The following is a 21,198-nucleotide window of genomic DNA, read 5'->3' on the forward strand; positions in this document are numbered from 1 at the left end:
AGGCTACAGCAGTAACTATCTATCTAATCCATGCCCTTTTCCAGAGGGTAAACCCAGGAAATAATTATCTGAATGTTAGTGAGGTGACTGGTTCTGATGTTATATACCATTTCCCTACTAACTCTGCAACAGTATTGAGGTTTCAACAAACCCCATGTTGTAAATGTGGTTTTTTAATTATGCAAAGATTAAATTCCGTGTTTCTGATGAGAGGGTAATTGAAGCTTTCCCTCTGAAGAAAATGGCACATACAAGCAGTGAACTCTAGAATCCAGTTTTATTACCTATCCTACTGTATGTTAAATTAGAACTGGTACAAAAACACATCTTGGGTAAAGTTCATCTCCATGCAGAGGGTCAGCACAAAGCTTATGCACCATTAATTCCCATGAGGGTTTAAGTGGTGCATAGGACATGTACTGATGTCCCTCCACATAGGGTTGATTTTTGTCTCTTGGGAGGAAGAAAGCATTCGAGGGCTGTTTAGTAAATGGGTTCTCATTCTGGAATTTAGTTTTAGTGTTCTGTTCTGTTTCTTTGAAACAAAGAGGAAATGGCATCAGAAAACGGCCATGATATGAGAATGGTCAGTGCCATCTAGGTACCTCCAATACAAGCTGGAGGTACCTAGATGGGAGTTGTTGGACAATGAGCTCTTGGAAATCAGGCCTATAGGCGAGGGTATGAACTATAGGGCTTTTTTGGTAAGTTAAGGCGGATTGAAATATTGGGCTTCAAGAATGGCATGTGTGTTCTTTCACTATTTTATCCATCACACACCCTCGGATAGAGAGTGAACCTTAGATTCGCCCTCTAGGAATAGACAGGTGGTACTACCATTCTATAAATCCATAACACAGACACTTAGGTAAGCTGTTTAAAATGGATTGTTACTTTCTGCAAGCTCGTTTTTAAAAACTATCCGTTAGACAAACCCTTATGATTGGATAATGATTTTTCTTTTTTGCAACCGCATCATATTGTTGACTCATGTTTGATTTGTAATCCACTATCTCCCCCAGATCCTTTTCAGCAGTACTAGTACTTTCATCTAGCTAGTTATTTCCCATTTTATAGTTTTGCATTTGAGTTTTCCTCCCTAAGTGTAACACTTTGCACTTAGTTTTACTGATTTTCATCTTGTTGATTTCAAACCAATCCTCTAATTTGTCAGTCATTTGGAATTCTAATCTTGTCCTCCAAAGTGCTGCTACTCCCTCCCAGCTTGGTGTCATCCACAGATTTTATAAGCATACTTCCCACTCCATAATCCAAGTAATTAATCAACGTTATGGATAGTACCAGACCCAGAAATTAACCCTGCAAGACCCCATTAGATACAGTTTGACAGTGAACCACTGGTAATAACTCTTTGAATATGGCTTTTCAATCAGTTGTGCATTCACCTATAGAAATTACATCTCAACCCTTTTCATTTGTTTGCTTGTGAAAATATCAAGGGGGGTCTGTGTCAAAAGCCTTACTAAAATCATGATATGTTACATCTACTGCTTCCCCACTATGTACTAGGCCAATAACGCTATCAAACAGAGAAATTAGGTTGGTTGATTTGTTCTTGACAAATCCATATTGACTTCTCCTTATAACTCTATTATCATCTAGCTGCTTACAAACTGATTGTTTAATATATGTTCCAGTATTTTTCCAGGTATTGAAGTTAGGCTGACCAGTCTATCATTCCCTTGGTCCTCTTGATCCCCCTTTTTAAAGATAGGTAATATATTTGCCCTTCTGCAGTCCTTTGGGACTTCATCCATTCTCCATGAATTCTCCAAGATAATTGCTCATAGTTCTGAGATTGCTTCAGATAGTTCTTTAAGTACCCTAGGATGAATTTATCAGCCTTACCAACTTGACTACATCTATGTTACTTAAATATTATTTAATTTGTTCTTTTCCTGTTTTGGCTTGCATTCCTTTTTCCTTGTTGTTAATATAAATTGTGTTGAGTATCTTGTCACCGTTAATCTTTTTAGTGAAGACTGAAGCAAAGTAGGCATTGAACACCTCAGCCTTCTCGATATCATCAGTTATTAGCTCTCCTTACACAGTAAGCAGAGGACCTACACATGCCATTCTCACATGACTCTGTAAAGCTAGTTTGTGGACCAGATACTTCCTCCTCATCCTCCGTCCCCTTTTTGCTTTTTTGCCACTATGGATTCCCCTTAAATATCTTGATTACCCAGCTGCTCTATTAGGGCAGTTCTCCATCTGGGAGAAAGAGGTTGGGGATGGATGAGGTCCCAAAGGACTTCAGAAAGGCAAATATATTACCTGTCTTCAAGAAGGAGGATCAAGAGGACCTCAGGAATGAAGATGAGCCTAACTTCAATACCTGGAAAAATACTGGAACATATATTAAACAATCATTTTGGCATAGCTAGGCATAAGGGGAGTTCCTGCACATCCTGCAGTGGGAGTTGGTAAATTGGAGGCACCCTATATTCTGACTGTTCTTGACCGGTGGAATGGTCTGTAAGAGACTGCTCTACCCAGGGTCACTTAGAACAGCCCTTGGGAGGCATTCCATTGACTTCAATTACTGTTGAACTGGTTCCTTAATAACTGTTCTTAGAAACCTTTGTTGAAACAATGCTGTTGAAATACATCCCTGTCCTGTCTTTCCATTTTCATTCTTCTCTGTCCAGATCAGAAGGGCTTGATTGTCCCTCCTTCTTTGAAATTTATTTTCCCACCAAAATTGAAAGTGAAACCTGTTGGAAGTTTGTCAGGTTACTTTTTCTTATAAGAATGCCAGAGAATCTCATAAACCAGGAAGTCTGACCCATACCTTGAGCAGCACTGAAAAACTGGTCAATATTATTTAAAATCATGTCTTTCTTTTGTGAGCAAGTGTTGGATCTCCTGAATTACGGCCATTACAGCTGATGGCTCTCAGGTCAGAAAACGTATCTCTTTTGTGACAAGGAATGAGGGTTTTTTCTAGTGTCAATGCCAAGGTCTTGTAAGCAGAGCACATTAACATTCAGTGGCCAAGAAAACAGAGATGTTAGCCTTTAATCTTGAGGCATAACTTCATAGGTGTATTGGTCTGATTCTGCAACAGACTGGGAGCGTTCAGAGACTAGGATAATGGGCATGGTCTGAGTACCTAAATAGAATAGTCCAACTTCAATTCCCATTGCAGTCAAGTGTGAGTTTGAAGGTGTTCAGCCGCTTAAAAGAGATGAAGGAATTGGCAGGCCTCAGAGGACTGGTCTCCTCTGTGCTGTATTAACAGGAGTATTGTATGTAAGACATAGGGGGTAATTGTCCCACTCTATTCGGCACTGGGGAGGGCTCAGCTGGAGTACTGTGTCCAACTCTGGATGCGACAGTTAGGGAAGATGTGGAAAAATTGGAGTGAGTCGAGGAGAGCAACAAAAATGCTGCAAGAAAACCCTGACCTCTGAGGAAAGGTTAAAAAAAACTGGGCAGGTTTAGACTTGACAAAAGAAGACGAAGGATGGATGTGATAATAGTCTTCAACTATGTTAATGCTGTTATGAAGAGGACAGTGCTCAATTGTTCTCTATGTCCGCTAAAAGTAGGACTACAAGTAGTTGGCTTAATCTGTAGCAAGGGAGCTGATTTAAATTAGCATCGCACTATTGATTTCAGTGAGACTACGCTCATTTATCCCACGTTAGCATCTTGCTCACTACTTTGGCTCTTCTTAATTTCTGTAAATATTCCAGCAAATGAGTTTTACTGGCCAGAGTGTTTGTGAAAATGCTGCATTTTAAGTGACTGTTTGAGAATATTCTTGGAAAGCAAATTTTAAGTTGGCAAACTTTGATATTCACACTGGAATAGAAGAGTGGGGTGAATTCGATCAGGAAACATAAACCATATCATGTTACCTCTGTGTGCAATCAAAATTAACTGACACTCAAATACTGAGTACTTGCTCTCAAGATATAGAAGAGAATTATTTGCAGCAATTATATGGCACATAATTTTGGAAAACGTATCTCAGAGAAGTGAAAGCAGCTCACAGGCAATTTACATGCAGAAGAAGTAGCAAAATTAAGCTACTCTAACCAACAGTGCTTAGAATAGGATTGTCCTTGTCATCTGCACACCTAAATCTAAGGATGGCTACAGGGCTGTGTTGAAGTCCGGATCAGCAAATGAAGAGGAAATGTACAGTTTGCAAAAAAAATTAAAAAAATAAAGTAAAAAGAATTGTCCCATCAAGGGCTTCTGGTCACATCAAAATCCAGGAGAATGAAGCAGTACATCATTTGTGCTGTCCCTGGAACCTATGGAATGAACAGTTTTTCTTTGTCTCACTGTTGCCAGGGTTTCATTTGATAGACTTCATGGCTCATAAAGGAATAACCTTAACTGAAAATCTTGACAGCTTTCTCTTGATAAAAATTAAAAGTCTATTTTTTCCTCAAGAAAACCAGTACAGATGGAATCTCCACCTGCTACAGTTAGATGAAAAACAGCAGGGTTTTTTTCCCCTAATATTCCTTAAAAGTGTATATGTCTATGACTGTGGGTAGGCATGCACAAAATCAAAGCTTAAATTCCATAACCCTACACAGCAGGACCTTGGCCCTCAGCTGGACCCCTCACTTAAATAGAAGCCCAGTTTTGGCATTACCTTCTCAGCTTATGTGCACTCTCTAATTATCTCTGTGGCCCCTTTTACCGTTCCAGTAACCCAGTAAGCCTGATCATAAGAGTTGCAGAGCACCAGGGTCTCCAGTCGACTTCAGTGGGATTTGAATATGTTCAGGATCTCATCTTTTGTTGGCTCTTCCTCTCGTTTTATCAATTTGGTGACATTCCAATTAGGAAGAGCAGCTGATCCAACTTTTCAGGGCACATTTAAATGCATTTTGTTTATTTGGTTGAAATTGCACTGGGAATATTGCATGAGTCACTGAGCAGAGGAACTAAATTCTAGTTGGTAAATGGGTGAGTCCACTGGGAATTTGCACTCAGAGATAGAAGGTGAGGGACATGTTTTTGGGGGGATGGGATGGGGGAGTGGTTGTGCGATTGTTTGCAGGTGGAGAAAATTGTCAAAATATTACCATTACATCATAAAAATATATTTTATTTTCCATGAACACAGCACAGTAGGAACTGTCAACACTGCATGAAGCAGGGTTTGGAAATATATATTATGTTACAGTTATATTAGACTCCAGTAGAGAAGAAACTAGCATGGAAAAATCATGCTCAAAACTAGAGCTGGGCAACCTATTTAGAATGAATGATTAATACAACAAATGTAGCCCCTATTTCTTGTTCATAAGCTGCTGATGAACTAACTAGGAATTTCCTGACTGTATTGGGATTCATAATTGTGTCCTGAAATTTTATTTTCTGAAGAAATTTCAGACTATGGATTATCCAGATATTGAGTGTTATGATTATTGTTTATATGCCATGTGTGACTGGCTGTCCTTAGCTAGAGATTCCTAGAAACTCAGAGTAGATTTTTGATTCAAAAGGCAGCACAACTTCCTGTGAATAAAAGCCCCTTCATGATGCTGAGAGGCATCGTACTGCCTTTCAGAGATGTGAAATTTATTTTTCGCTGTCACCAGAGATCAAGGCGTTTATGAAAGTTGGGCCCAAATCTGAACCCCTCATCTAAACAATGGTGGTGGTGCTCAAGGAATATCCATATCCAAACGTGGATCAGAATTTTGTGATTAGCATCTCTGCCTTTAATAACTATAGCTGAACACCCAAACCAAACCATCCCAAATGTTGTGGTAGTTTGAAATTGGGATGGCATTGGCCCTACCATCCAGACAATGTTCCACTTCAGGTGATTGCATCTTTCCTAACTAAGATGCACTCTATTATTAAAATGGATATATGGTATCCTCCTTTCTGCACTATATTAGTATGTAGCATTATTGCATTCTCTTTAGTTAAATTCCACCCCCAAAATGACTGCAATTCAATGGTTGGTGAAACCCTAGTAGACATCACAAAGCAGCATGTTCTCAAAATTGGGAAAAATATAAGCAAGTATGGATGATAGCTAAGCAAACTCAGGAGAAAGTTGTGGGGAAGGTGAATACAAAGGCAAGCAGAAGATACCCAGTGGCTGAACTCTTGATTCTTCAGCTCTAGAGATTGTGTATGTTCTCAAAAGCCTCTCTCCAGGTTCTTATGCTTGTTTCATTTCCCTCCACTTATTTTTATTAGAGGAATATATGTTGCATAATTTATATTTTGCCATAGGGGATGGTAGGCTGTTATAGGTTTCCCTGGGATGCTTTGTTGTGCTGCATGTAATTCCCTAGTTAGTGAAATTTAATATTAAATTCCATTCAAATAATGCAAAAGTAATAACAACAAGCAAATAATTAGTCAGAACAAAATCAATTTTATCAAAATTGATATTAAACTAAGTTTGTCTGAAAGGAACAAAACAAATAATCAGAAAGGAGCAAACAGATATAGCAATCCAGTATCTAAATAATACCCATTGTGTCCTGAATAGGCTGCAGGTGTTTATAGTTAACTGGCAAAATTATAAATAGGTGCTCGAGGAATAGAAATTTAACATAGATTAGACAAGCATATTCAGTAAACACACTCGTCTCTTTTGATATGGGTATATGACATGTGTCATGGCCCAAGCATGTAATGATCTCCACATAAGCAGATCCTTCCATCTGCCTGGAGCCCTGTTGAGATTGGGTCCAACTATTGTAGGATCAGGACCCTGTGTGATATGACCTGAATCCTTTCAACAGTCTTATGCTTTCATTCTCAATTCAAACACAGTATTTTCAGTTCAGAGAAGGACCCATCCAATGCCCGATGGAGTCAATGGAAAGACTCCCATTAACTCCAGTGGGTGTTAGAGCAGATCCTAATTGCCTCTGCTTCTTTGGGTCTTGTGTAGTCATCTCTCTGAAACAATGTAAAGGGTGACAATCTAAAAAAGGCAGGGTTATGCTTCAAGGTGTAACACCTGCAAACATTTCTGTTTTTAAATTGGCTAACAGGAAAAATAAGAAATATACTTTGTATTTGTCTGTATCCTTGGTTTCCATTGTCCTACCACGTAATCAGTAAAGCAGCTATTCCAAACCATAGCTTGCAGGGAGCGTAAAGCGCCAATGGAACTATAATTTTTAAAAGTGCATATTCTTTAAAAGTTGCCTGTTTTTCCTGCACTGATTATTAGTTAAAAAAAGATTATTGGTTGGTATTTTATCTTACTTTACACAGGTGTAAGTGACTAAGGGGCAAGGTACAAGAGGATCAGGTCACAGATCTTGTCTCCTATTTTCAGCTCAGACCTCTTGACTATGCACTGCTAAAGAGCTTTAAATGCCAGAAGTGGCATTTCTCCCTACATGTCTGTCTTCAAATAATTGCTTCTGAACCAGGATGATTTAGCTGCAATTGCTTAATAATATGCATGCAACCCAATGAGTAATTCAATGTATTTTTCCCCTAAGGAATAGTTAAAGAATGCTGTGATCCTGCTCAGTAATAACCACAAACATTTCCCATCACCTAGGTCTGTAAGAACTCCTGACATTTGAAGCTGTCCTACCGAGTTGCCATGGCAACAAGAAAAGGAAAACTTCAAATCTGAAGATCACAGTTTACAGTTACTGTTCTTCACTACTAGGCCTCAGTTACTCCAGATTCAGTTTAATTTGCAACCTCACTTAGTCTATCCGACTGTACGTCAGTGTTTGACAACCTCTGCCCTTGCTGTTGTTCAATAACGGATTTCTCTTGCAAGATGCAAGGTTTATGCGAATTTTCACTGAATGTTAAACGACCATGACATCTCAACTTGACCTTCTGGGAGCTGAATATAGAATGACTCCATTTTTTTCTGTCTGTTGACTTGTTGCTATTCAACTGTTCAAAAACAAATATTTTGTCTGTGGGTTGGTATTTGTATATGTATGAATGTATGTGTGTTTATATATTTATATGCAGAGAAGAGATACACAATAGGATTAGCTTTTATGAGACAGTTGCCTGAAGTTTGGGAGCAACAGGGCAGAGTAACAGAGCCACAGGTGAGTTATAATTGTCCTATCATAGCTAAACCCATTGTATATGCTGTTTATACAATGGTGTAACACAAAAGGCAAGAGCAACTGCAATTATAGCATTAAAATTGCTGTGTCAGTGGTGCCAGCTATGCCAGGGCCACTCCTCCGCAATGTCACTTCTTTTACCTCAGGCTCAGTGTACAAGAGACGCAAATTCCCAACACTTTATTGCCGATCACAATTTCGTTCCTTCCGCCACAGGTGATACTGATGAGGCTGCAGTGAAAGCAGCTTTTGACTGCACATTACAATGGCAGCAGCCCTGGGAGATAAGGAGACTGTGATTTGCAAGGGGGCTGAAAGCAGTTAAATGCACTATGGGTCATTATCTCGAATATTGGGACACTGGGCCTGAATTTAAAGGGGCCTTAACCCAGCCTCTTTTTGCTCCTGCCGATAATTATTTGCCAGGGCAGCTGAGGACATTTTAAACTTCTTAGTGCCTGATCTGCAGGGGCAATCAGGTAGGTAGATGTTTACAGGTCAGAAGGCCTATGTGAATAGTAGGAGTAAAGGTCTTTCTCAGATGAACTGATCATCTCTTTTGACTCCCTAACCACAAAGGCCTGTTCTCAGCTCTCATTGATGTCCCTGAGCACAGTGAGGAAAATAGGTGCCCTATTGTATAAATATATTCATATATACACACACATACATGTACATGTACACACAGTTTTCAATTAAAAGTAACAAGATCATTTCTCTGTGTGTGTGAAATAACCACACTTGTTTGCAAACATGGAATTAAAAGCTGTTCATTATGTATGAATATTAATTCTTTTTTTATTCTGTGAGCATGTAAGGTAAACAAAAACTTCTAACTGTATCAAGATGACGATCCTGTTAATAAATTGTAAATGATCCAACCAACCTCACACCAAATTTTTTATAAAATTAACACACACACACAAAAATATACTAGTGACAGACTGTGGCTTTTACTAGAGCTTGCCAGTAACTAGGGTGAGGTAAGTGTCTCAGAATATTTTAATAAACTTGCTTATTTAAAGTTTAAACAACACTGCTTTCTTATGCAATAGAACTTCACAGCTGCATTTTTGGGTTAGCATTTTTACAGTACTTATGAGTCATTCTGTATGTTGTCATTACTACAGTGAGATTATACACATACCTTCTACATCATGTATATGTTTCAATATTAAAGCTTTTTGGAAGTATAAAAAATAAATTCCAAACACACACTTAGTTTTTCATGATATTACACTAGATATTAAATGTGTATTGGTGGTGAAAAATTGCTGTACAATAGCTTTTCTCTAACTTCCTGTATTATACCAAATATTACAACAGGTCCTTAACTAAAGTAATAATAAGAATGGTGACAGCAAAAAGTTAATGTTGTGGACATCCCTACATTTTTAGATTTCTTGATAAGATATAAACTGCCTCGATACAAAAAACTGTTTTTTTCTCTGAGAGCTTAACTCCTGAAGTCCTCATCCAGGAAAAACTCCCACTGACCTTGCTTCTTTCACAGCACATCACAGGTATCTGAGTTACCACAGTAATACTTAGAGGTCAATGAGAGGTTCTTTTGAGAAGCATTTCAGAAAGGTTCATTAGGCAACTGCAGGCCTTTAAACAGGAAGTGCCTGATCTCAAATGTTACCCCGACCTGAACGTGGGCATGCTTCCATTCCACGTCATCTACCCCAGGCTTTGTGGTAAGCAAATGCTGCTGCTTTATAATCACCAGTCACTTATACATATAAACAAGTGTTAAATGCAAAGTTTGCAAAATGAAAATAGATGAATGCTAAATACATTGTGGATCTTTCCTAAGAAGGATTGCATCCCATGCCTTTATCTACTAAACACTTCACTTGAAAGTAATGGAAACAACAACTATCCTTCCGCATAAATATATTTTTCTAATGGGATCCTTCCTCCTCCTGCAAATGGGCATCATTCAAAGTTTCTCAGTGAAAAGATTCCCATTGACTTCGCTGGGCTTTGCGTGAGTCATTATGAGATGTTATCCCTGCTTCTTGTTCAGAATGGGTCCTAGCACATTATGGATCCTCCAAAGGGGGCCCAAACCCAGGAATAAAACTTTTATGTTTGAATCTGTCCTACTGACAAGCTGCTGGGTAAAGCCAGTTGCTACCCTTTACCTGTGCAATAAGAGTCCACAGTGCAGAGTAACATCTCAAATAATATTGCAGAAAAATTGACCTATACAAGGGGTGGTTACCAATGAGAGTATTCCCCCAGTGGAGGCTCTGGATCACAGAGGTACCAATACCTCCCTGACTTTCTCATCCAAAACTGGAAGGGCTTCTGAAACCTCAGTCCCCAACCTCTCCTGTTCATATGCCCGAGGGCTCCATCTTGAGTTAACTTCTGGGCATCCTAGGCACAAAAAGAGGAGCCATAGTTGCCATCTTAATATTTTTTCCTCATTTCCTAACTCCCCATATTCAAGAAAGAACATCTATTAAGAAGCTCAGTAGGCCAAATCTTACAGCCTTATTCAAGTGAGAAGCCACATTAAAACTTACGGGTTTCCTTACATGAAGGGAAAGGCCCAAAATGATATTTCCTGAAACTCAGGAACTAGCAGAATTTGGAAGCATTTCGTGTCTTGCAAAATCAGAAAAGATCAAAAAGAAAAACCTCATAACTTTTGTTCTTCCTTTTTATATTGGATTAAGTTTAAAATTTGTTCAGGTCTCCCTTGCTGTTTTCATAATCCATCGTTTATTTTAATTTAGCTATTTTAGTTGCTACAACATTTATTTCTTTGTGTGTGTGTGTGTAATACATGCAAAGTTGTCTGTATTTTGAAAGACACTGAATTTAATCATTTTCATTTTGAAGCAGATGCAAAACAGCGCTGGTCTAAATCATTTCATTTCAAAACCCTGTATTTTCTGGTAAAAGACAAATCCAATATGACAGTTATCAAGTTAATCAAAGAATGGTGTTGATTAGCAAGGTAAATGTGTCATTTTCAGTGTACTTGCTAACTGAAACACTGTCAATACACCTCATGAGTGTGCTCGCATTATGCCTATGTGCATATATTAATGTATATTATGTTCAGTAACTGCAGGTCTGAAGATCAAAACAAAAGAAAACCAGCTGAATTTCATGGTGGGTGTCAAATAAGATTTAGATTACAGTGGAACAATGTTTTGGTAATATAAACGTGGAGCCAGATTCTCATCACATTTTCACCTAGATAAATCAAGAGTAACTCCATTGACCAGAGTTGTTCATTTCTCAACACATTGCTTTTATCAGTATGCTGTAAATAGTAAAATAACATAACTTGTCATAAGACACTTGGAAATTGTTTATCTATTATTGTAGGTCTGTCTTGAGCATAGGGATATCTACACTCTAGATGACTCACTTCCTTCACTGACCCCTTTAAAGGATCCTAAAGATCCCCTGTACAATTTTGTTTAAGTTTTATTTAGAATGACCACACTTCTAGTCAAGTATGTCTGGTTGGTCTCTTGGGTGATCATTTGAACTGTAATACAATCTCATTTATTAAATTAAGGAGTTCCAGGCAGTTGATAGGTAACTCGGTTTAAATGCTTTATTTTATCATTACAGAAAAAGAGAAACATGTGTGTTATGGTTATGTTTGTTTTACCACTAGTTATTCCTTTGCATCACTAGTTTTCTAAAGCATGGTGATTGCTAATTTCCCACCTTTGTTTCTACCAATACATTTAGCCATTTGATCACACAGCAGAGTTTTGTACACAGATCATATTATTGTATGTCCAGAAGCCAAATTCTTACCAAATGTGTTTATCTCATTTCATGTAAAAAAGTTGAATAAAAGATGAATGACAATAAAAAATGACACTGGCATGAGAATAGCAGGTCCAAGGGAAAACATAGAATTATGTATTCCCCTTACAGTATCTGTAAAATTTGTTGTCCGAGTACTACATGTCCCAACGGTAGCAAAAAAACAAAACCAAAAAACCAACAACAATTCTTTCCCATTTAGCTGTCGGTGATTTGTAACCTTGAAGTTCAGATGCAAATTATTTCAGAAAACAAAGCTAAAGTCCACGTAAAGCAGATATAGAGAACTATTTTACTGTGTAAAACTTACAGCCCATTGCTGTTACTGCTTTACCTAGCCACAAGTTATGATGATCGCTGACTTCTCATCAATTCTCAATGAAAGTTACTAGTTGCACAATTGCTATATGTGTGTATATATGTAGATATACAGAGATACACACATACATATATAGAGCTATATATAAGATATTTAGAGGGGGAGAGCGAGACTACACAGCATGGGGATTTGGAATAAGCAGTTTAATTCTATGAATTACAAATGAACACACAACTCAAGCAGGGGCATGGGTTATGCATGGTCAAGCCAAACTGCTGAAAATAAATAGTTTATTCCCACCTCTGATGTTGTACTGATTTAAGCTTCACTCAGCACTCGCTCTCTCTCTCTCTCTTTATATTGATTTACATAATTTGAAGATATGCATACTTGTTTACTGACTCCTTTTGTTTTAGTTGTCTATGTACCAGCAAGTCAGTAGCAGTGTGAAGGAGGATACAGAAAGAATCCTAACTTTCTTCAATATTAGCAGGATGACTATATGGAGTTATACCCATCTTCTGAAAGTTAGGCTTCTCCTCTACATTAATAAGTGGCTGTATCTGATGTTTTGAGGTTAAATGAATGTAGTCTAAAGGGAGAGTGCATGCGTGGGCATGTATACGCGCCCTGCCCATGAACTAGGATTGTAAAATGAAAGTGTGTATGGTGGCGAATTCAGTACAGATATGCTGTGTGATTAATTGAAACGTCCAATGGTAACCTCCTGTTTCATCATGTTTGCCCCATAATGAACTCTGTCTCCTTCAGTCATCACCAGGAATTTTTGTTTGGATTTGAATATTTTATTCAGCTACTTTTCCAGTTAATGGTTCCTTTAGGCCCTAGTTGCTGAATTGCTTGCTGTTTCTGAGGTGTAAATAAACATTTTTGTTTATGATGTGGTTGCAAAGAAACTTGTAATTTATTTGTGAAATGCTCAAATAAAGGATGTCTGGGCTTTTATCCTTTTGTCTGAGCTTAGATCTTCCTGAAACAACATTGCATGAACAAAGGGGGCTATATAATCACCCTGCTGTGGTTGACACAGGGGTCTGAACCCACCCCATGGTAAACTAGAAGCAAGAGCCTCAGGGGCAGTGCTGAAGGGAGGCTTGCAAGGGCTATAGCCACCCCAAAATTTGCCATAGCCTCCCTGTAGCAGCTGGTGCTCTCCAGCTGCCTAGCTGTGAAGGCAGAGTGGAGAGAATGGCAGCTACTGGCCAGGTGGGACATTGCACCCAGCCTGGGCTCCAGGCCCCCACCCCCTATGGTCACTACTCCCCAAGGGCCCTGCTGGCCCCAGAGCCAGGTTGCCCCACTTGGATAGCTCTTAATGGCTGTGAGCAGCCCATGCCTCAAACTACCTGGCTCCAGCCTCCAACCTGGCCATGGGGAAGGTCCATGGAGGGGGTTGACCTCATGCTGAGTGGGAGGCGCAGCCCACCCAATTTTATGTCTGGCCTACCTCAGGCCCCCAACCAAGAAGTGGCTGGAGTTGCCCCGAAGATCCTCCGCCAATTCCCCTCATTAAACAATGAATTGAACTGTTTGTTGTCACACAATGGCCATAGAGTGGGATCAGGTGGGTGCAGTGAATGGAAGAAGGCTACAGATCATTCGCTAGACTTCATAAGACGGGGGAGTGGATTACTTTGCATACACCAGCTCAGTTAAGGATTATGCCTGCCAAAGCCCCAATTTTGTTACATCATGCTGAGCAAATTTCTTGGCTATATGCTGCAAAGAAACTTCATCGTCTTTGGCTTCACCACCCTTTGGCTTCAGCCAGCTAGCCCTCATCACCTTCTTCTATCAGCAGGCAGTTAAGGGCTACCAAGAAAAGCCACCCTTGATAAAATCAAATGCCGAACAAAAGATCAACAAAACCATAAGTCAGCTTCATGCAGATTTACCACTACGCTATGGAAAGCTGCAGTACTAGACTCCTGCCACTGTGCAGTGCTGTATGTCAGCAGTACTTCCCTAGTCCACTTGCATACCAAGATGACCTTCTCCAGCAAGTACTGGTAGCTCCTCTTGAGCTCCAAAAATGACCCAGAAAACTAAGGGAATTCTCACCCAAGGTAAAATTTCCCTTGCCTTTGTTTCTATAATATAGTTGGCAAGAGATGGGCTCAGACTCACTCTGCCGTGTGCATCTTCCTGATGGTTTAACCTCTTGTTCTCCTGGGGGGCTTCATGAAAGATTCAGAGAAGGGGTTTACCAATAAAGTTACTATACTGGGATTACCTTACAGTGACTATAATCCTTAGATGTTCTCTCCCACTGTGTGGATTGATTGCTCAGTCACAGTCTCTCCTTAGCCCAATATATTTAAAAGATAATGCTAAGGTGCTGGGCTCAACCTGCTGCAATTCTGCTGAATCCTTCCTAGCAAAGCTTCAAAAGAATTAAAGTTCAGATTGTTAGTATTGGGTCATTTCTGAGGCCTTTTCTCAGAGCCAGATCATTCCCCTTGATCCGTGCACAGAGTGGATTCTCCATCCCATAGATTTTCTTGAGCTGCCTGGAAGGAAAGTTTGGTCAGATTAGCAGCATGAGCTCCTGCACCCCAGAACTCCATGATGCCATTGCAGAGACTCTCAAAAATCATACCTCCAAATTTAAAGTCCTGATTTTCTAGGCTTTAAATGTTCTGAGCCCAGGACACCCACTGGGATTTTAACTTGACAGCTCTACACGGCAGGAACAATGGAACTGTCCACATTACTGGTGAAGCTTACATGAGCATGACAACAGGTTTTCCCAGGATATTAGGATTCACAATCCTCACCACTTCTCGTTTGTAACTTTGATTTTCCGCAAAGCAACTCATAACCCACAAACAGCTCTGGAACACACACAGAAAAAAAATTCTCATGCAACTTACTTCTCTGTGGGGATGGAATAAAGAGGAAACTTTACTGACTTGAATCACCACAGTTTCTAACTCCAGCAGATGCTCTGAGACCATGGTGATGGGCCTGCTCCAAGACCAGTAATACAAATAATAATAATGATACAATAGGCTGGAGGTCAAGAGCAGGAGTGAAGGGTCAAGTGGAATGCACATCTTCTTCTGCCAAAGCACCACTTTGAATCCATGTATATTTCATTCTGCATCAAAGCTCTCCATGCTGGGGAATCCTCTCTTCAAGGAGGAATCCAGAAGCAGCTGCCTGTGTGGAATTCCCTGAAATGTTGCTGCTTGAGGAAGCATTTGACTCTACACCTTGTAGGTAGAGATGGTGTAGGCTCAAGGTCATGACACAAGTAATGTTTTTGCCTCCAAGATCTCAGAGAACGTCAGGAACTGCTTCTTATCCTATAGGGATGGGCAAAACTATTTAACCCAACCTCCAAAAAGGAAGCATTCAAGTGCATTCCACAGGAGTCCTCTTGCTGTGGTTTTATTCCCTCCATAGGCCTGCTCCCATGGGCTTTTTCACCCTCAATTTTTGTTCTACTTGACCTTGAGCAGACTGAATATAAAATGAGTAAGGACCTTTGCATGTAGCTCTTTATAAATAACAAAAGATAAAACACATGGAAGCTGAAGTTAAATTTAGCAAAAGGCCATTACCTGGAGGCCACCACAAAAGGCTCCTGCCCGTCACTTCATTTGGTCCCGTAATGATGATATGATTGAGCTAAGCTGATGCTGCTTATTGTATCTTAAAAGAGCAATTTGAAACAGAGCAAGGTTAACCTACAAGCCAGGGCAAGGATGACAATGAGAGTAGAGGATGTTGAGAGTTTTTTAATCAGACTAAATGATTTCCTTGCCCTACCAACCTTCATAGGCACCATCAGAAGTTCTAATCTGAGGCGTTATTTTTGAATTTGTAACTTTGCACAACTCATGCTAGTTACAGATTACTCCTTCAATAATAAGTATGTCTTCTGGCTTCAGAACAACGTCCTTCTCTGCAGACATAGGACAAGGGACATTGCTCCTCCTGCATCACTATCAGGATGGTCTTCCTAAACTACGATGCCTCTGGATGAATGACACACAACCTCTTCCCCAAATGCTCTGACCTGCAATGCTCCTGTAAGCACAAGGGAAGTAGTTACCATATCCTAGAGCTTTCAGCATTACATTATGCTGCTATTTATTATGTATTACTTACTATGTGTTTCACTATTATCACATGCAGTTGTAGGGCTCCCCTAATCATGGCATCTGGATGCACTTTTCATGGCTTAGATCTGGGATTAGTGCCATTTCCAAAGAAGAAGATCAAATCTAAGTTGCTCTGTCATTGCAAGGCATGCCGAAACTGCCTAGTTAGAATGAAAACTAGAGCTGGGCCCTTGTTTCAGTTAATCACTTGCAAACTATTCCCAATTTTCTTCCAAGCTATTATTGTTATTCTTAAGCATCTGTTGAATAATTTGGCTGAATAATGTTCTGGCTATTGGTTTTGTGTTGTAGTTCCCCTAATTCACGTAGTTTTGTGACTGATGAATAATGAGTAGTCAATAAAACGCCACTGGCCTAAAATAGGACACAGATAGGAAACAAATGGTAAGAATAAAGTGTTAGTTTTCACATTATTAAGTGGTAAATAGTTGGAGGCTCTGAGGATCTGTACTGAGACCTATCCTGTTCAAAGTGGTCATAAATGATTTGGAAAAGGAGGTAAACGGTGAGGTGGCAAAGTTTGCAAATGGTTCAAAATTACTCAAGATAGTTAAGTCCAAAGCTGACTGTGAAGATTTACAAAGGAATCTCAAAATGGGGTGACTATGCAACCCAATGGTGGGTTACAGTCAGTGTCAATAAGTACAAAGTAATGCAAAATGGAAAATATAACACCAACTATACATACAAAATGATGGGGATCTAAATTACCTGCTACAACTGAAGAACGAGATCTTGGGGCTGACCTACACTGGAAACTTACATTGCATTTCTACATCTCCATGTGTGTGAAACATCCATACCTCCTCAGAGCTGTAGCTATGCCAGCCTAACCCCAATCATAGACAGCGCTAGAGTGATGGAAGAATTCTTCCATCAGCCTACCCACCCCAGCCTCTTGGGGTGGTGAATTAACTACCGCTATGAGAGGACCCCTTTCATTGCTGTAGTGAGTGTCTACACTGAAGTGCTACAGCAGCACAGCTGTGCCAGTCTAGCATATTAAGTCTAGACATAGACTTGGAGTCATCATGGATAGTTTGCTGAAAACATCTGCTCAATGTACAATGGCAGTCAAAAAGAGCTAATGTAATGCTAAGAGCCATTGGGAAAAGGATAGATAATAAAACAAAAAATATCACAATGCCACCATACAACTCCATGGTACACCCTCATCTTGACTCTAGCAAGCCGTTCTGGTCACCTCATCTCAAAATATATATATTAGAACTGGAAAAGCTACAGAGAAGGACAATAAAAATGATTAGGGGTTTGGAACAGCTTACATACGAGGAGGGATTAAAACAACGGGAAATGTTCATCTTAGAAAAGAGACGACTAAGTAGGGGATATGATAGCTCTAAAATCATGAATAGTGTTGAGAATTTGAATAGGGAAGTACTGTTTAATGCTTCACGTAACAAAAGAGCCTAATGAAATTAATAGGCAGCAGATTTTAAACAAACATAAGAAAGTATTTCTTCACACAATGCACAGTCAATCTGTAGACCTCATTACTAAGGTCTATTGTGATGTTCAAAAGTATAACTGGGTTCAAAAAAGAATTAAATAAGTTTATGAACAATAGGTCCACCAATAACTATTAGACAAAAATGGTCATGGATGCAACTCCATGCTCTGGGTGTCCCTAAAACTTTGGTTGCTAGAAGCTGAGGGTGGATGACGGGGTGAATTGCTCAAAAATTGCCTGGTTCTGTTCATTCTCTCTGAACATTGGGCACTGGCCACTGTTGGAAGACAGGATACTTGGCTAGCTTGACCATAGGGATGACCCCATATGACCAGTCTTATGTTCTTAAAATTGCATGTGAATAACATAATGTGCTACAGATCTTTAAACTATTGGCTTGTCCAAATACTCACAAATGACAAAAGATCAAACTTGTCACATGTATTCACGAAAATATCAATTATTCTGGGTGTGTGTTTTTTTGCTTACTATTTGATCAGCTGTAGCATAACATCAGCTGTTACAGCAGTTGTAACCTCTGCCGCACATCCATAAGACAGGGCATTATAATCAATCTTGGAATCACAGTACACATTAATGACTTTGATATTACAAATCACGACAATAAGACTGTCAATGGGATTTGCGCATCTAACTCCATTAGACTGCTTTGCAAATGTCAGTTTAAGAGCCAATGCTAAAGTTTTTCCTAGGTGGTAAAATTATTAAATAACCATAAATGTTTTATTTTATTTGAAGAATGTGATGAGCCAAAATATAAACTGATTTTTTTTGGTGGTAACTACAAGGTAACTTACTTACCATCAGCTTTTTATATTGGGAAAAATAAAGAAATCCCTAGAGAGCCAATGTCCCAATTAACCAACATGCAGTCTTTGATGTACTTGCTTGCGGCAAAAATTAAGTGCTATATTCAGTTCTTGTCTTTCGCCAAAATGCCAGCATCTTGAGGAATGTGGCAGAGTCCAATAACAAGGCAAGGTAGAAAAAAGGTACTATAGTAATTAGAATAACTTTATTGGAAATAAAAAAACCTAAAGGAAATATTTAGAATCTGAAAACAAAGCCCAGGGGAGGTCATGCTGTTATGGCGCAACAGGCCTCAATATGTTCATTTACGTGACAGTCGTGTCACAATTTGATACTTATTAGATACATATTGTAATAACTAAATCAAGGGCGAAATCCTGGCTCCAGTAAAGTCAACTTGCCATTGCCTTCAGGAGAGCCAGGACTTCATCCTAGGTACCACCAAATGCTTTAGTCAATTTGAAAAGGGGTCAGTCTCCAGCCAGGCCAAAGAAGCGACTTAAAGAAATCTCTTGAACCGATTGAAAACCAAAGCCGCAGTCCTGCATAGACGGCTGCCTGTCCCAATGAATGAGGCTTTGTGCAGCATCTAGACATCACCCATGCTGACCTTTTCCAGGATTGGGGCTCATAACTGTTGACCCATTTGAGTTGTTGTGAGACTTTGCCTACATTAGATGCTGATGTGCCAGGTATCAATAATGGGGGTAGAGGTATGACACAAATATCCTCAGTAAGAAAGGGAAAGATAAAGAATTTTAAAAAATATTGGTTTGGTTTTCCAAAGCACCTACAGGTATGTCTACCTGTAGCAAAGAAAAACTCATGTCAACAAGTCATAGAATCCAGGTCAATTGACTTGGGCTCGTGGGGCTTAGGTTGCCAGGCTAAGAACAACTGTGTAGATGTTCCTGCTCGGGTGGAGGTTGGGATCTGAGTCCCTTGCCCATTTACTGGGCTTCAGCCTGGGCTCCTAAGTGATTTAAGAGCACAAGTTTCACTGGCTTTGTCCCTTGGAAAAGTCAATGTGACACGTGCTCTCACAGCCTTTAGGCGCTTTTTGAACCTCCCTACCCCAAGCCGGGTTGATCATTTCCTGCTGTTCTTTATAAACATTTGACAAACTAGACTCTTTGGATACAGCCCATAGAGATGGTAAAGGGAATAACCTGTTGGATCATCCTGTCTATCCTCCAGCTAATATAGGATTTTTCCTACACTGTATTCTCCAGATGGGCCACATCAATCTTTTCAGTCCCTAATTTCTATGTTTTCCTTAAGGCACAGCAGGGAAAAAATGGCCTAATTTTGCCCCACCTTGCTGATTATTAGCTCTGATAGGTATTCCATCCCTGACATATCACTGAGCTAGTGAGCAATCAATATCGCTTGGAGCTGAATATATGGTTATGTATTTTCCACCAAAAGAAATACAGAATTATCTGATTTTTCCATCTCCCTCTCCACTAAGGCACCCTATCATTTAATTTGTGTGCTTTGAGTTCTAGTAATTTTTCTCATATTCCTTTACATTAAAGAGCCATTAAAATGTTGCTATTGTATCAATTCAGTAATATACCTACTTTTAATTGTAGCTTTTTGTTACCATTTACACAGCTCCTGATCTTCATCCCTTTCCTAGTCTCTTAATTCTTGGCACTCTGCATGTTGTTCTTTAGTAAAATAAACACTGAGAACAGGAAGCTAATAAAACATTTTCCTGCACATAGCTCCATCCTTTGGGGCAATCCAAGATTTTTTTTTTTAAATGGGACAATCAAAAAGTGCCCTCCTCTCTTGTTTTGACTCTAAATGAGAGGAATATGTGCATTTTAGATGCTCTCCTCTGACTAAGCTATCACTAACCTATAACAAGGATAAATAAATGAATTAAAATTAATTGTAATTGAAATCAAAGAAGACAGTTTTAGAAAAATGTCATACCCTTCAATTTCACAAAAAGGATAATGCGAGGCTCTTATTACTTTAGTGTTAAATAGCGAGTGCTCATTAGGACCTCAATTCATTAGGAAAATAAAAAGTAATACAATGGAATTAATTTGCGTTGCGCACTAATTAGTATGGGAATTGGGCTATGCAAGGAAGCTTCATAGCTATAAACTGGGATGGAAGCAGGGATTGCTGGCAGCAAGTCATTATGTAAGAGAATCACAAAAATGGACTTGTTTCTTTGGTTCTAAATGAAGTGCTGGACACCCCAGATTGTGAGGTTGATTTTGTTTTTGGAGGGGTCATTTTGTTTTGTTTGTTTGTTGGGGGGGGTTAATGAGAGATGGGCAAAATGGCTCAAACTCTTACTCGTCCACTGAACTAAACCCAGGTCTCTGTTCGGTTTTGGATTTGTAAAAGAACATCTCTTGGCTTCCTGCTTCTCCCCACCCCTCCACTAAAGTTGAAACATTATGAATAGGAAGAATAATCTGAGGCTCTCAGCCTCTGGACCCTTTCTCAGTTTGTGTAGCAACTTGTAGCTTTGGGAGATCCCTGTTTGTTTGTTCTCAGTAAGGGTCGCTGATTCAAGAA

General features: G+C 39.5%; 1 protein-coding gene across 1 annotated transcript in view; it reads left to right on the forward strand.

Annotated features, from left to right (window-relative positions):
* The window catches only part of CDH13 (cadherin 13), a 738,851-nt gene extending 726,607 nt beyond the window's left edge, over positions 1-12,244 (forward strand). Inside the window, exon 14 of the mRNA XM_032766126.2 lies at positions 7,538-12,244. Coding sequence (XP_032622017.1) covers positions 7,538-7,545 — 8 coding nt within the window. The 3' untranslated portion in view covers positions 7,546-12,244. The remainder of the gene's footprint in view (positions 1-7,537) is intronic.
* The last annotated feature ends 8,954 nt before the right edge of the window (positions 12,245-21,198 follow it).

Source organism: Chelonoidis abingdonii, chromosome 19 (assembly GCF_003597395.2).
Source record: "Chelonoidis abingdonii isolate Lonesome George chromosome 19, CheloAbing_2.0, whole genome shotgun sequence".
NCBI lineage: Eukaryota > Metazoa > Chordata > Testudines > Testudinidae > Chelonoidis > Chelonoidis abingdonii.